This window comes from Odocoileus virginianus, chromosome 8 (assembly GCF_023699985.2).
Source record: "Odocoileus virginianus isolate 20LAN1187 ecotype Illinois chromosome 8, Ovbor_1.2, whole genome shotgun sequence".
Taxonomy (NCBI): domain Eukaryota; kingdom Metazoa; phylum Chordata; class Mammalia; order Artiodactyla; family Cervidae; genus Odocoileus; species Odocoileus virginianus.
This window is the reverse complement of record NC_069681.1, coordinates 13,663,978-13,678,539: the sequence shown is the minus strand read 5'-3', so window position 1 is coordinate 13,678,539 and position 14,562 is coordinate 13,663,978. Positions and strand designations below refer to the sequence as shown.

At 40.2% G+C, this 14,562-nt stretch overlaps 1 protein-coding gene across 5 annotated transcripts in view; it reads left to right on the top strand.

Moving 5' to 3' along the window:
• The window catches only part of TSC22D1 (TSC22 domain family member 1), a 124,301-nt gene extending 110,432 nt beyond the window's left edge, over nt 1-13,869 (top strand). For 3 of the 5 annotated variants that reach the window (XM_020895218.2, XM_020895225.2, XM_070471194.1), the window contains 2 exons: nt 11,257-11,308; nt 12,477-13,869. In XM_020895218.2, coding sequence (XP_020750877.1) covers nt 11,257-11,308; nt 12,477-12,734 — 310 coding nt within the window. In that variant the 3' untranslated portion in view covers nt 12,735-13,869. Of the gene's footprint in view, nt 1-10,122; nt 10,184-10,472; nt 10,855-11,256; nt 11,309-12,476 lie in introns of those variants that run through there. The other 2 variants (XM_020895231.2, XM_020895228.2) reach the window with 2 other exon arrangements.
• The last annotated feature ends 693 nt before the right edge of the window (nt 13,870-14,562 follow it).

Below are 14,562 nucleotides of genomic sequence, written 5' to 3'. Positions count from 1 at the left end.
AATGGGTCCAATTGGGTTTCGTTTTTTTATATGCCATCTAGTTGTTTCAATACTGTTTGTTGAAAATACTATCTTTCTGCATGGAGTCAGTTTTACATCTTTGTCAAATCAGTTTTCGTATATGCATGGGACTATCTCTTAACCTTTGTGTCCTGTACCATTGCTCTGAACATCTGTCCTTTTGCCAATACCATACTATCCTGACGAGAGTAACTGTATAGAAAGTCTTGAGTGGGAGTCCTTCGGCACTTTTCTTAATAATGTTTGGCTCATTCTAGTTCTTTTACTTTCACATATAAATTTTAGAATCACTTTATCATTTTTTTAATAAGAAGTCTTGCTGGAATTTTGATTGGGATTATATTGAATCTATATATTATTGTGGGGAGGGGTAATTGACATGTTAGCCATGTTGAGTCTTTCAGTTGGTGAACAGTTTATCTCACCATTTATTCGATTCTCTAGGGTTTCTTTTGTCAGCATTTCTTAGTTTTCAGCATACAGATTTTATACATATTTTTTTAGATTTTACACCTATTTCACGTGTTTTTTGGAGAAGGCAATAGCAACCCACTCCAGTACTCTTGCTTGGGAAATCCCATGGATGAAGGAGCCTGGTGGGCTACAGTCCACGGGGTCGTGAGAAGTCGGACACAACTGAGCGACTTCACTTTCACTTTTCACTTTCATGCACTGGAGAAGGAAATGGCAACCCACTCCAGTGTTCTTGCCTGGAGAACCCCAGGGACGGGGGAGCCTGGTGGGCTGCCATCTACAGGCTTGCACAGAGTCGGACACGACTGACAGGACTTAGCAGCAGCAGCAGCACGTGTTTTTATGATATTGTAAATGGAATTTTAAAAATATCAGCGTTTAATTGTTTATGCTAATACATAGGAATACATTTGATTTTTCTGATTGAACTTATATCCCATGACTTAGTCAACATGCTTATTGTTAGTTCCTGTAGTTTTTTTTGGTGCATTCTTAGGGACTTTCTGTATAGGCAATCTTGTGCTAAGTTGCCTCAGTCATGTCCAACTCTTTGCTACCCTATGGACTGTGTAGCCCACCAGGCTCCTCTGTCCATGAGATTCTCCGGGCAAGAATACTAGAGTGGGTTGCCATGCCCTCTTTCAGGGGATCTTCCTGACCCAGAGTTCAAACTCGAGTCTCTTATGTCTCCTGCATTGGCAGGCAGGTTCTTCACCACTAGCGCCATCTGAAAAGTCCCATAGACAATCATATTTCTGTTAATAGGATAGTTTTATTTTTTCTTTTTAATCTGTATATCCATTCTTTTGTTCTTCCTTCCTTCCTTTTTTTTTTTTTTTTTTTTTTGCCTTATTTCCTGCCTATTACTATTACCTCCAGTGTGATATTGAAATTGCCGAGATTGGACATTCTTGCCTTTTTTTCCGATCTTAGGAGGAAACCATTCATTCTTATATTGTTAAGTGTGATGTGAACTGCATGGTTTTTATTAGGTTGAAGAACTTCAATTCCTATTTTGCTGAGAGGTTTTTTTTTTTAATTATGAATGGATGTTGAATTTTGTCAGATTGCTTTTTCCTGCCTCTATTGTGATGACCCTGTAATTTTTCTTTAGTCTGTTGACTAAATCATACAGTGAATCATATTGATTTTCAGATGTTTACCTTACCTTCTCAGAATAAATGCCATTTGGTCCTGATTATATAACTGGTTTCAAGTTGCCAAAACTTTTTAAAGAATTTTAGTATCTCTGTTCAGTAGGGCTATTGGTCTGCAGTTATTTTCTTTCTTTTTTTTTTTTTTTAATAATGTCATTGCCTGATTTTAGTATCAGGGTCATGCTGGCCTTGTAGAATGAGTTGGGAAGTATTTTCTCCTCTTTAGTTTTCTGGAAGAGAGTTCATATAGAATCAATATTATTTCTTCCTTAAATGTTTACAGGTGAAACCATCTGGGCCTGAGGGTTTTGGCATAGCAAGATTTTAAATTACAAATTAATTTTTTAAAAAGGCCATTTAGGTTACCTGTTTCTCCTGGAGTGAGTTTTGGTAGCTTTTGTTTTTCTAGGCATTTGTTCATTATATCTAAGTTGTTATATTTATTAAAGTAAATGTAATATGCTATATTTTATTTTATTTTTTTCTCAGTTCAAAATATTTCCCAGTTTCCTTTTTGTTTGACCTCTATAGGTTATTTAGGTACATGTTATGTTATTTCCAAATATTTGGAGATTTTCCAAATAATTTTCTGTCATTGATTTCTAATTCAATTCCACTGTATATATAGAACATGCTTTGTATGATTTGAATTCTTTTAAATTTATTGAGATTTGTTTTGTGGCTCAGAATATGGTCTCTCCTGGTAAAAATGCCATGTGTGCTTGAAATGAATGTGTATTCTGCTGCTACTGGATGGAATAGTCTACAAAAACCAATTAGGTCAAGTGCTTGACAGAGTTATTCAAGTGTTACTGAGGGTTGTTGAAAACTACAGTTTTGGATTTTTTAAATTTCTCCTTACAGTTCTATCAGTTTTTGCTTAATATAGTTTGAAACTCTGTTATCAGTGTATAAACACTTAGGATTTGTATGACCTCTTGATAAGTTGATCCTTTTATTCATTAGGAAATGATTTAGATTGGCAGTCTACTTGGTCTGAAAAATATAGCCTCTTCAGCATTCAGCATTTGATTATTTTAACATAGAGGATCTTCTTCCATCCTCTTATTTTGCCCATTTATGCCTTTATATTTAAAGAATTATTTCTTAAATGCAGCAGTAGTTGTATCTTGCTTTTTTATCTAATCTAACAACCTCTACCTTTTAATTAATGTGTTTGAGAACATTTACATTTAATGTGATTATTGCTACAGTTGGTTTACATGTACTGTCTGTTTGCTTTTTATTATTTATCCCTCTTTTCTTTCTTTGTACTTCTTTTAGATTGTATTTTCTCTATTGATTCCATCTTATCTTCTTTATTGGCTTATTATTAATAGCTATAACTGTTTGTATTGTTATTTCAGGTATTACTTTAGAATTTGTAGAATCCATCTTTAACTTATCATATCTACTTGTTAGTAATCTAAGAACTGTACAGCAGTATCCATTCCTTCTCCCTTCCTGGCCTATGTTCTACTTTGTCATACATTTTACTTCATTGTATGATATAGCCCCTATTCACTCATATACTGTTATTAATTTAAAAGAGATATAATAGTTTTTTTTTTTTTTTAAGAGAAATAATAGTTAAGAGAAATATTTTTGTGTTTAACTACATAGTTCCCATTTCAGGTGCTCTTCATTCTTTGGTGCAAAATTTCTTATAGTGAGAAATTTCTTATCACTGCCAGTGATTGAATCCTTCCAGCTTTCTTAAAAAGAATTTCATCCTCATTTTTTTTCTTTTTTAAAATATTTATTTGGCTGTGCCAGGTCTTAATTGTAGCATGCAGGACCTTTCGTTGCAGCATGTAAGATCTAGTTCCCTGACTAGGGATTGAACCCAGGCCCCTGCACTGGGGGCACAGAGTCTCAGGCACTGGACCACCAGGGAAGTTCCTCATCTTTATTTTTGACAGATATTTTCACTGGGGCAGACTTGTAAGTTGATAGATTCTTCAGAATTTCCTCTCAGGGCTTGAAAGACACTGCCACACTCTTCTGTCAGCCTGAAGCCTGATTCCAGTCTCATCCTTGTAGCTCTGTGTGTGATCTAGTTCTTTCTCTGGGCAGCTTTTAGGGTGGTCTCTTTATCGCTGGTTTTAAGCTATTTGATGATGATATACCTTGCTACAGTTTTCTTCATAATTCTCTTGCTTGAGGTTTAACTTCTTGGATCTGTTTTTTTCAATAAAATCTGGAGAAAATTGCCATAATTGCCTCAAATATTTTTTCCCTCCCTTCCCCTCTTCTCTTCTTCAGGGACTTCACTAGAGATTTATTTGGTTGTTTGAAATTGCTCCATGGTTCAGTGATACAGAGCAATAATATTTTTTTTTTCTCTGTTTTGTTTTAGTTAGTTTCTATTGCTAATATATCACTAATATTTCTGCCCTGTTTAATCTGTTCTTAATCCCATCAGCCTATCTTTTTCCCCAAATCATATGTTTCATCCTCATAAACTGGGTTTTCTGCACTTAATATGCTAATGTTTATCTGTACTTTCTTGAACATATAAAGCAAGGTTATAATAATTTCAGTGTCCTGGTCTACAAATTATATTATCTTTGTCATATCTGGGTCATTTTGATTGATCAGTTTTCCTCCCCATCATGAGTCATATCTCCCTGCTTGTTTGTATGCCTGGTACTTTTCATTGGATGCCAGACATTGTGAATTATTGGTTGCTAGCTGTATTTTATTTAATATCCCTGAGCCTTGTTTTGAGAAAAAAATTAAGTTACCTGGAAACAGTTTGATCTTTTCAGAGCTTCCTTTTATATTTATATATTTTTATTGAAGTATAGTTGAATTACAGCGCTGTGTTAATTATTGCTGTCAGCAAAGTTACTGTTATACACATACACATTCTTTTTCATATTCTTCTCTGTTATGGTTTATCACAGAATATGAATATAGTTCCCTGTGCCGTACAGTTGGACCTTGTTGTTTACCCTTTCTATATATGATAGTTTGCATCTGCTAACCCCAAATTCCTACCCTTACCCTCTCCCACCCCCTTTCCCCTTGGCAACCACCCCAGAAATAGAAGTCGTTTATCTCGTATTTTAGATTGCACATATAAGTGATAGAACATGGTATATGTCCTTCTCTTTCTGACTTACTTCTCTTAGAATGGTAAACTCTAGTTGCATCCATGTTGCTGCAAATGGCATTATCTCGTTCTTTTTTTATAGTGGAGTAGTCCATTGTATACATGTACCACATTGTCTTTATCCATTCATCTTTTGATGAATGACGTAGTTTTATTTGGATATATGTCAAGGCTTCCTTTTAAACTGTTTTACACAAGACCAAACACCCGTCAGTCTGGAACTAACTTTTCATCATCACTTTGGCACTGTCCTTCTAAATACCTGGCATCCTGTGTTTACAAGTTTGGTTTTTTGTTTTTGTTTTTGTTTTCTTTTTTACCCAGGCTGGTGGTAACACCAACCCTGTGTGAGTTCCAAAAATTGTTCTGCTGCTTCTTCTGGGTGGCCTCCCTGAGCCTCAGGCAGTTTCCTCACGTGTGCTAAGAACTCGACTAAAACCTGGGAGCAGAGGAGCCCCTTGAGGGCCCCATTCACCCTCTGAAAAATACGTTTAATCAAAGCGATACCTGTACATACCTAAAAACAGAGTGAATAGGAAAAAGTTATCAGTTTCCTTTTTTCAGTCCATGAACTTATGCCTTAGCAGGCAGCCACTTCTAATTTCTCATATTTACCCACACATGTCCATGTAATAATATATTTATACTGATATTTCTTGCTCTGTCAATTGTAGGTATTACATAATCAAGCCATAGTAGAGGAGGATTTAGCACTTTTACACCATTCTTAACAGACATTATTCTTTTCCTACCATGCATTTCTTCTTCCCACAACCTTGCCAGTAACCTTAACTTTTTAAAGTTAAACCAGTAAAACAATTTTAAGAATTATTATAGTCAAGTTTTATCTATGAACATTCATTTACTTTTGATTTCTGCAAAACTGTAAAACTGCTTTTGAACTTACCTAGTTGTTTCATTAGATCCAGTTCATACCTGGCTTTAGCCCCCGCCCTGCACAAATGCTTAGGTCTATTAGATCATGTCTCTGTTTATTTGCACCAAAGCACTGCCTCCCAAGGGCTCTCACTTCCCCCCACGATTACATACCCGTTGCTGCTAAGGTTTGCTTATTAGCAACTGCCGTCCCCAGATTTCCTTCCCCATCATCTTCTTTTGGGTTTTTTTCAGTGCATCATGCAGCATCTTAGTGCCTGCACCACGGATCGAACCTATGCCCCCTGCAGTAGAAGCGTGAAATCCTAGCCACTGGACAGCCGGGAACGTCCCCCATTATCCTGTTGATTTCCTTCCTTCTCTCCACCATTTGAGTTCCTGGTTCATGCTTCTCATGCCATCTTTTCTTTCTGGGAGAATGTATTTTTTATGTTTGTTTAATTTTTATTTTATTGTGGTAAGAAGGCTTAATCTGAGACCCACACTGTCAAAGTTTTACATTTTCAACATCGTAGTATTGATTTCCGGTGCAAGGTTGTACTGCCGATCTCTAGAACTTATTCCTCTTGCTTTAAACCCCTTTTCCTGGTTTGCTCCTCCATTTTGGTGTCTAAAATGTCTGAAAATGTTCTCCTAATACATTTACATTTAAATGATTTGACCAAGTGAAAAACCTTTCTCTCTTAGAATTTTATAAGCAGTTTCCCCATTGTTTCCCAGTGGCCACAACAACCATTTTGATACTGTTATCTGTGTTTGTACCTTGCTTTTTTCTGCTCAGGAGCTTTTAGGATTTTCTCTGTCCCACGTGATCATTAGTTTTGTCATGACGTGCTTTGGTGTGAGGCTCTTTTCATCGATGGTGGTAGCCATTTGGTCATCTCACATGATCAGGAGACTTGTGTCCTTCAGTTCTGGACATATTCTTAAATTATTTCTTTGGTAATTGCCATCCCTCTGTTTTCTGTCTTTGGAATTCATTCTGTTTTGCTCTTGGACTGCCTCCTTGAAGGATCTGTTTAGTGTCTTGTATCCCATGTTTCTATCTCTGTTTCTGTGTTCTGTTATTTTGGGGAAGATTTTCTCTACTTTATCTTCCATCTTTTCAGTGGAAATCAAGGAAATTTAAAGTATGGTTAAATTTTTGATTTTTTTTTTTTTTACATTCTTTCTTGTTCCAACAGTGTGCAGGACCCAAAAACTAAAACATCATTTCTGGTTTATCTGCAATTCAGCTTTAATTTGGAGTCCTGTAGTTTCATTTGCTAAACCTGGTAAAATGACCCCCAAGCATCTAGTGAGAGTGGACTAGAGAGGGAAGGCGGCGAGCAGCCCCTGGACAACAGCGGCTCGGTCAAGCGTGGGGTTCCGTGCTTTGGCCTCTTCTGCGGCGCTCAGTTTAGATTTGCAAGGAGTTTGGGCAGAGGGACAAACAGGTTATCCTGTTTGAGTGGTGGGTCACCAAACTGTACCTGTATTGTTGTTGATGTTGTTCAGTTGCTCAGACTCTGTGACCCCATGGACTGCAGCGCCAGGCTTCCCTATCCTTCACCATCTCCCAGAGCTCACTTAAACTCATGTCCATCGAGTCAGTGATGCCATCCAACCATCTCATCCTCTGCCTCCCCCTTCTCCTCTTGCCCTCAGTCTTTCCCAGCATCAAGGTCTTTACCTACATTGTACCTATCAAGTTTGGGAGAAGAGCACATGTCACTGAATTAGCATACGTGCTACTAATATGCAGAAGTGATTGAACTGGAATCCAGGTAAAAAGGCACTTAGGCAAAACAGAACAGAACAACAAAATCAACAACAAATAACCACCCAGCATTAAAGGTTAGGGCTTTTTCCTATGATCCAGATTCCCCACTGGAGTGAGACCTCTTGACCTCTGCCTAGTGTCTGAAGGGGACTAGTATCATCCATGCCTTCAAGGGTCTCTCCTGGAGGCATGCGAGTGCTTATCCTGTCCTTGGTTAAACTCTGGGCACTAAACTCACAGATGTTCTATTTTGCAAATGGAAGAACCTTTCTTTAATAGCTGGAAAGTAATTTTAGTCCCTTGGGCCTCAGACATTCCTGACCCATGGACTCTCCTCTGTAGAGATCTCTAATCTCGTTGCCTTCTTTTTGAAATTATGTCTTTTCAGTTTTCAATTTAAAATCTATCTTATCCAAGCTACCACATAACATTGAGCAGAGTTCCAAGCTCTATACAGTAGTTCCTTGTAGGTTATACATTTTAAATATATCTGTGTGTACATGTCCATCCCAAACTCCCTAACTATCCCTTCCCCCCATCCTTTCCCCCAGGGAGAGTGGATACTTGTCTATGAATGGCTGAGTCCCTTTGCTATTCACCTGAAACTGTCACACCATCATTAATCAGTTGTGTGTGTGTGTGTACAAAATAAGAAGTTAAAAAAAGAAATGAAAATCAAACTTAACAAATCTAACAAAGGCTATAACATTCATAGAGGTTAAAATTTTTTCTCTAGTTAAAAAGAAAATCTATCTTAAAGTAACCTAGCACATTTATGGAAAAGATAAGAAAAGAAATAGACTTCTAATTATCTTTTTACCCAGCAGATTCTCCAGAAATATATTACAGATGTTCAAGGGTATATGTGCAAGGATGTTTCTTGCAAGTGTATCTAAAATAGCAAAGTGTTGGTGATGACCATAAAGTCCCACTGTAGAGATATGGGGTAAACAGACTGCAATTCGGATATTGGCTTCTATAGCTTAATACTTGAATGATCAGTTGGAATGAATGAAATGAAAACATGACCAACTTGTAACTTTCTATTTTCAAGAACATCATGAATAAATAAAATTCAGTTAATTTATTAATCTTTTTAAACCAGTGGGAATTTAAAATTCTTTTCTATATATGATCTTAGTTTTGGTTTTTTTAAACTCTTTTTACAACTTAAGTGATGCTCTACTTTTTCCTGTGCAGTTGACATTCCATTTAAATTTGTAAATGACTTAATCACATAATGATAACTGTAACTTTCAAAATAAATAGAAACTATAATATAGTAAATAATAATTGTGCCTAGATTCATAGACATACAGACCACATATCTGCTTCCCAAATTGTGATTTTTGAGCTTCCACTCACTGTTTTCCTTTTGAAAATAAGTTTGTATCATAATATATAATTTTTGTAAATTACTGGCATATCACTTGAATATCATTTGTTATTCAAAAGCAAAGCCTTAAAGCTTAGAGACAATATAAACCTTATAATAACAAAGAATGATACTGCCTTGGTTTTTTAACCCCAAAGAGAATTAATTGCCCTTTCATCAGCTTCCACATTCACCAGATTTAGTACCTAACCATTTCGGACAGTTTCTAAAACCAAACACACTCTGCCAACATTGGGTCAACTTCAAAGACTATCTAAGAGGCTCCACTAGCAACTTAAAATTTCCTAAATTAAAGGATTCTGCTTGAGAGGAAAGACTATATGTGGGTTTGTGTGTGTGTGTGTGTGTGTGTATGTAAATAGAATACGTATCTATATGTATTCTGTGGTCAAGTTTTATGTTGGAATTATTTGTGATGGTACAATTTGCTTATTTCAAAGTCTTTATTAGTATTAGTTTTTTGTTTCTGTCTTTATAGGATTATGCCATTAGAGGGCAGTATTGTAGAGGCTTAAATGCACCTTAAACGTACTGAATTGCAAGCTGTTTATAACCTATCAAGTGACCTTAAGGCCTTAGACTTATAGGATATTAAACTTTAAACTCAGTTGGTACATTCTTGCAATATTTTAAATTAATAGAAGAAAATTATGTAACAGGTTAAGCTATTTCACACTCAGATATTTTAATTTTGGTTTAGAGAAGGGAATTATTTGGTCAGTGTGGCTATAAGGTTGACATACAGACTGTACAGTATCTCAATTCCGCTGATGTAAGAAGGCTCAAAGGATTGACTCTTATAGAAATTGCACTTAACATCTAAAAACTTGCTTTAGGGACTTAAAGTGAAAATAGATCTATGTAGGAAGGATTCAACCTGTGGATTTTTTTTTTCCCCTAGCTATACACGGAAGGAAATGCAATTTTAAGGTTTATGGCAATGGGAACTTGAGATCTCATTTCATCTGGTAGATTCCTTTTGGCTTCAATTTATATGTGCGTAGCAAGTGACTATGTACTGTTTTTTGTTTCTACACATAATTGATAAATTCATAGAAAGGTAGACTCTCTCAAAGGAAATATGATTTTTTTCCTCTAAAATTCACTAGCTTAGAAAAAAGTATGATTACAGTATAGTTATCTTTATAAATAAAACCACCCTTAAAGTCCTCCAATTACTGCTGCCTGTTAGAACGAGATAATTGAAATCGAGATACTCCAGCTCCTGCGAGTCTTTTAAGTGCTGGGACTGGGCATGCCCAGTAGCTCAGAGGGTTCTGGTTGCAAATAAGCAGCTTTCGCCGTTCAGCAGCCACGGGGACAGGCAGCTCCAGGGACGGGGTCTGACTCCCTTAAACGTAAGCACGTGCAGAGCCCTAATCGCATTTTCAGGACCCCTCTGCGTTTTCCGCCCGAGCACTGCTCGGCCTTTGCTTGATCTTGGAGGCCCCTTGCGGCCCGCTTCCCGGCCCCTGAGGCCGAGGCCTGGGCCAGCCCACCCGAGGAGCCGGTCGGAGAGGCTGGGGGTGGGGTGGGAGTGGGGAGGGGGGCGGGGCAGCGGGAGGAGGGCGGGGAAGAGGGGAGGGGGCGGATCCAGCGGCGCGTTGGCCAATCGGCGCGGCTCTTCCCTGCATATATTTTGCACGGAGACGGGGCGCCCTAGGCTAGAGCCTAGTGGAGCCCGGCTGCTGACCAGGGAACCTTCTCCGCACAGCAGTGGAAGCTGCGTCTTCCCGGAACCTCCAAACCCCAGAAGCCGGGCTTCTTTCAATTAGTGCTGCCGTTTTCTGTTTCTCCCTGAGCTGCGTAAAGCTAGAAGATTTTTATCTAGCCCCAACAAGGCGGCTAGTATTCCCTCTTTTTTTTTTTTTTTTTCCTGCGAGGGTGTTTTTGGCTGCAATTGCATGAAATCCCAATGGTGTAGACCAGTGGCGATGGATCTAGGAGTTTACCAACTGAGACATTTTTCAATTTCTTTCTTGTCATCCTTGCTCGGGACCGAAAACGCCTCTGTGAGACTTGACAATAGGTAAATGTCGGCTGGGATACTTTTAAAAATTTACTCGTGAGATCCTTGTAATAATGCAGGTGAAAGATAGCCCGGCGAATTCCTTTGTCCATTGCTGAGAGGCTATGGTGACATGGATGTTGCTTTTTGAAATGTTCCGAATAGCCTTGTTTTTGCAGGTCTGGCCAGAGCACAGGGATTTACCAATTATGTAATTTAGCCTTTGTGGCTCACTTAAATAGGGAAATGTCTGGATATTCGTTAGGAAGAGAGTGGCTGGTGTTTTCTGGAGGGTGATATATTACAAGGCATTGAAGAATGTTCAGAAAATGATATTAGTAACAGCACAGAATTGGGGAATTCTTTTTGTCTGGGATAGAAAAATCCCATTTATTGATTTTTTTTCCCCCTTTTATTTTTCAGCTCATCTGGTGCAAGCGTGGTAGCTATTGACAACAAAATCGAGCAAGCTATGGTATGTACTGTTTTAAAAATCGTTTGTACTAAATGTGGGCACAGTACAAAATGCAGGGTGTCTTGGGATGAAAGGAGCGCATCCGTAGAAGACGATGACTGCTCTTCATACATTTAGAAATACCGGCACTGTCTCCATTCTGCCAGCATGAAGCCACATACCAGGGCTGCTAAGGAGAGAGAAAGGGACTCTGCGGGTATTCGATGTTCTTTCCAGGACCGATTTCAAACAACCGTCAAGATTTTGGCGGAGGTGCCTGCCCCTTTTTTGCTGGGGAATTGCTGGGAAAGCGCTGGCCCAGCGTGTCCTTTGGTCTCGGGCACATTGCTCGTGATGTGGCTTTCCTAGGGATCGTAAGGTTTACCGCGGTACCGGGAGCGGGGAGGGCCCCAGAAGTGGGGGTTCTCGGGAAGGAGCCTCCTACACGGGGCCAAACGGATCCCCAGTGGTGGAGACTCCTGCACAATGAAGAGCTGGAGAAAAGTTTCGCCGTCTCAGCCTGCTCCTGGATTTCTGCTATTTTTTATTTCCGCCTTGGCCGTTCTTTGTTATTGGAGCAGCGCCTGTGGCTCTTCTCACGGGATTCTCTGCCCACTGTTGCTAGGCAAACTCCGAACCTTTAATTCGGAGCTATAAATAACTCGAGCGCCCATTGGCTGCGACGGCTGCCCAGGTTTCTGTGATGTCAGCTTAATCACGAAAAAGGGGGGTGGGGGGGAGGAAAATGCGGCAACACGCTCTGTAGGAACTGGCTGCAGCCGGTGCTGAGGGAGGCGGTCCGGCGGGCGGAGGGAGGGGCTTGGGGGCGGGGTCGTGGCTCCCGTTGCTCCGGGGCTGGACATCTCTGAGCCCGGCTTCTTGCTGCACTGAGCTGGAGCCCGGCTGCCTTTTGCCATCTCGAATAGGAAACCTGAGCGTAGGCATTTCTGGCCAACGGCTGCAAGGAAAACAAAACCTTGATCACTTACACGTTAAACTGAAGTATTGTACAGTTAAGGTGGTATTCCGTCATTTTCCCCTGGAGCCTGTTAAATGAACCTCTGAAGGCAGGATATGTCGTCGTTAGGGAGAGACATGCAAAATGTTTTAACAATTCAGAGTCCGGGAAACAGTCAGTAGAACGTTAAACCTATGTGTGTCGTCCCTCCCCCCCTTTTCTCCCTTCCAGGATCTGGTGAAAAGCCATTTGATGTATGCGGTTAGAGAGGAAGTGGAGGTCCTCAAGGAACAGATCAAGGAACTCATAGAGAAAAATTCCCAGCTGGAGCAGGAGAACAATCTGCTGAAGACACTGGCCAGTCCTGAGCAGCTTGCCCAGTTCCAGGCCCAGCTGCAGACTGGCTCGCCCCCTGCCACCACACAGCCACAGGGGACCACGCAGCCCCCGGCCCAGCCAGCGTCCCAGGGCTCAGGACCAACCGCGTAGCCATCCCGGCCCCCGAAGAACTGGCTGCTGTGGTCTGAACTGAACAGACCTGAGAAGATGTACTAGGGGAGGGGTCCGCCCCCACTGTCACCCATTTCATTGCTCGCTGCAAAAGAGACGTGAGACTGACACATGCCGTTTTCTCTTTTTTCCAGTATTAAAACACTCATATGCTTTCGGCTTGAAGAAATTTCTTAGTTGGGTGAGTTAAAGGTTAATCAGAGAATTAGCATGGATATACCGGGACCTCATGCAGCTTGGCAGAACCGTGAGAAATGGTTTCATTCATTCTGAGGAGCTGTTGTGCCTTTCCACCCCCCGCCCCTGCTCCCCACCCTCCCCACCTCCAAGAGTTCTTCCTGCTTGCATGGTAGTGTACTCCATGGGGTTCCGAAGCAGAGGAGCTTGCCACTGGACTTTCCTCTCCTCCCCTGAGAGGAACTGGAAAGGGAGGTGAAGGTCAAGAGTGAAGCTTAGTCTCGCCTAAGATGAGGGGAAAACATAGTTCATTGTACAAACGACGACTGTCACCAGACTCCATTTAAAAAAAAAAATTGTACTGTGCCTCTTTCCGAAACAGTGGATGACACAAAACTATTAGCGTGACTAAATGGTGACAGGTAGCTGGGACCTAAGCTCTCTTACCATGAAGGTTGTTTTGCTTATTGTATATTTGTGTATGTAGTGTAACTATTTTGTACAATAGAGGACTATAACTACTATTTAGGTTGTACAGATTGCAATTTAGATGTTTCATTGGCTGTCTGAAGAGGTGTGGATTGTCTTTTCTATAGCGATCTCCATGAAAAACCCATGAAGCAAAACACACCTCCCTAAAGAGATTTTAAGAATTTGGCACAGTTAGTCACTTTGTGTAATCTGCAATCTTCTAGCTACTGAGTATCTTGAAGTCACTCCCTGTTCACTGAAATCCTTTGATTGAACTGGTTGAATACTTTGAAAAATGCGGAGTTCTAGCTAATGGATTTCCCAGTAGGGGTTTCTGCATATTACCTGTATAGTAGTTATCTGCATATGTTTCTGTGCATGTTCTCTACACAGTTGTAAGGTGTCACTGTATTTAACTGTTGCACTTGTCAACTTTCAATAAAGCATACAAAATGTTGATAAATAAGTGTTTCTATGTTACAGTGTTAATGTAATGGTAGTCATTTTCACAACTATTTCCAGGCAAAGTTCAAACAATTTGGTGAAATTCTGAAGGGGGGGGTGAAAGGGTTGGGCAAAGTAGTGATGCTCATGGTTTGATTGGAGAAGTATAAGGAATCTAACATTGCATTCTTTCAGGTAGTAAGGGAAGAGACAAGGAGGCAAGAGTTTGGTTCTTCAGACTGATTGTATGATCTGGACAAGTGACTTTCCCCACTCACAGCTGATGGGAGGGTACTGAAAGAAAGAAAGCCTCTGTGGCTTTAAAACTCTAGGAGTCCATGGAAGTCTTAATCTTCTAGTGTTTATCAGCTGAGGGGAATGAACCTTACTCTGTGTATAATCCCAACAAGCAGCTCTAGGATCAGAAGATGGGGTTTAGAGAGAGAATCTGATTTCCACTTGGAGAACTCTGAGAATGGATGCCTTTCCTACTGTGAATTGAGTTCCCAGCTCCTAGGGACGCCCAAACAAAAGATAGGATAATTCCAGTGGTTCCCTTTATACTGAGTTTGGGGAAGGACCAGATGAACAAGGGAGTCCCCTCCCACTTGTTTCCTTAAGACTAAAATAAGTCAAAGTTCTAAACGGAATCCTAAAGCAAGTTGGCGCCTGAGAAGTGAGCCTGTGGGGTCCCATTCCGTTGTAAGAGCCATGC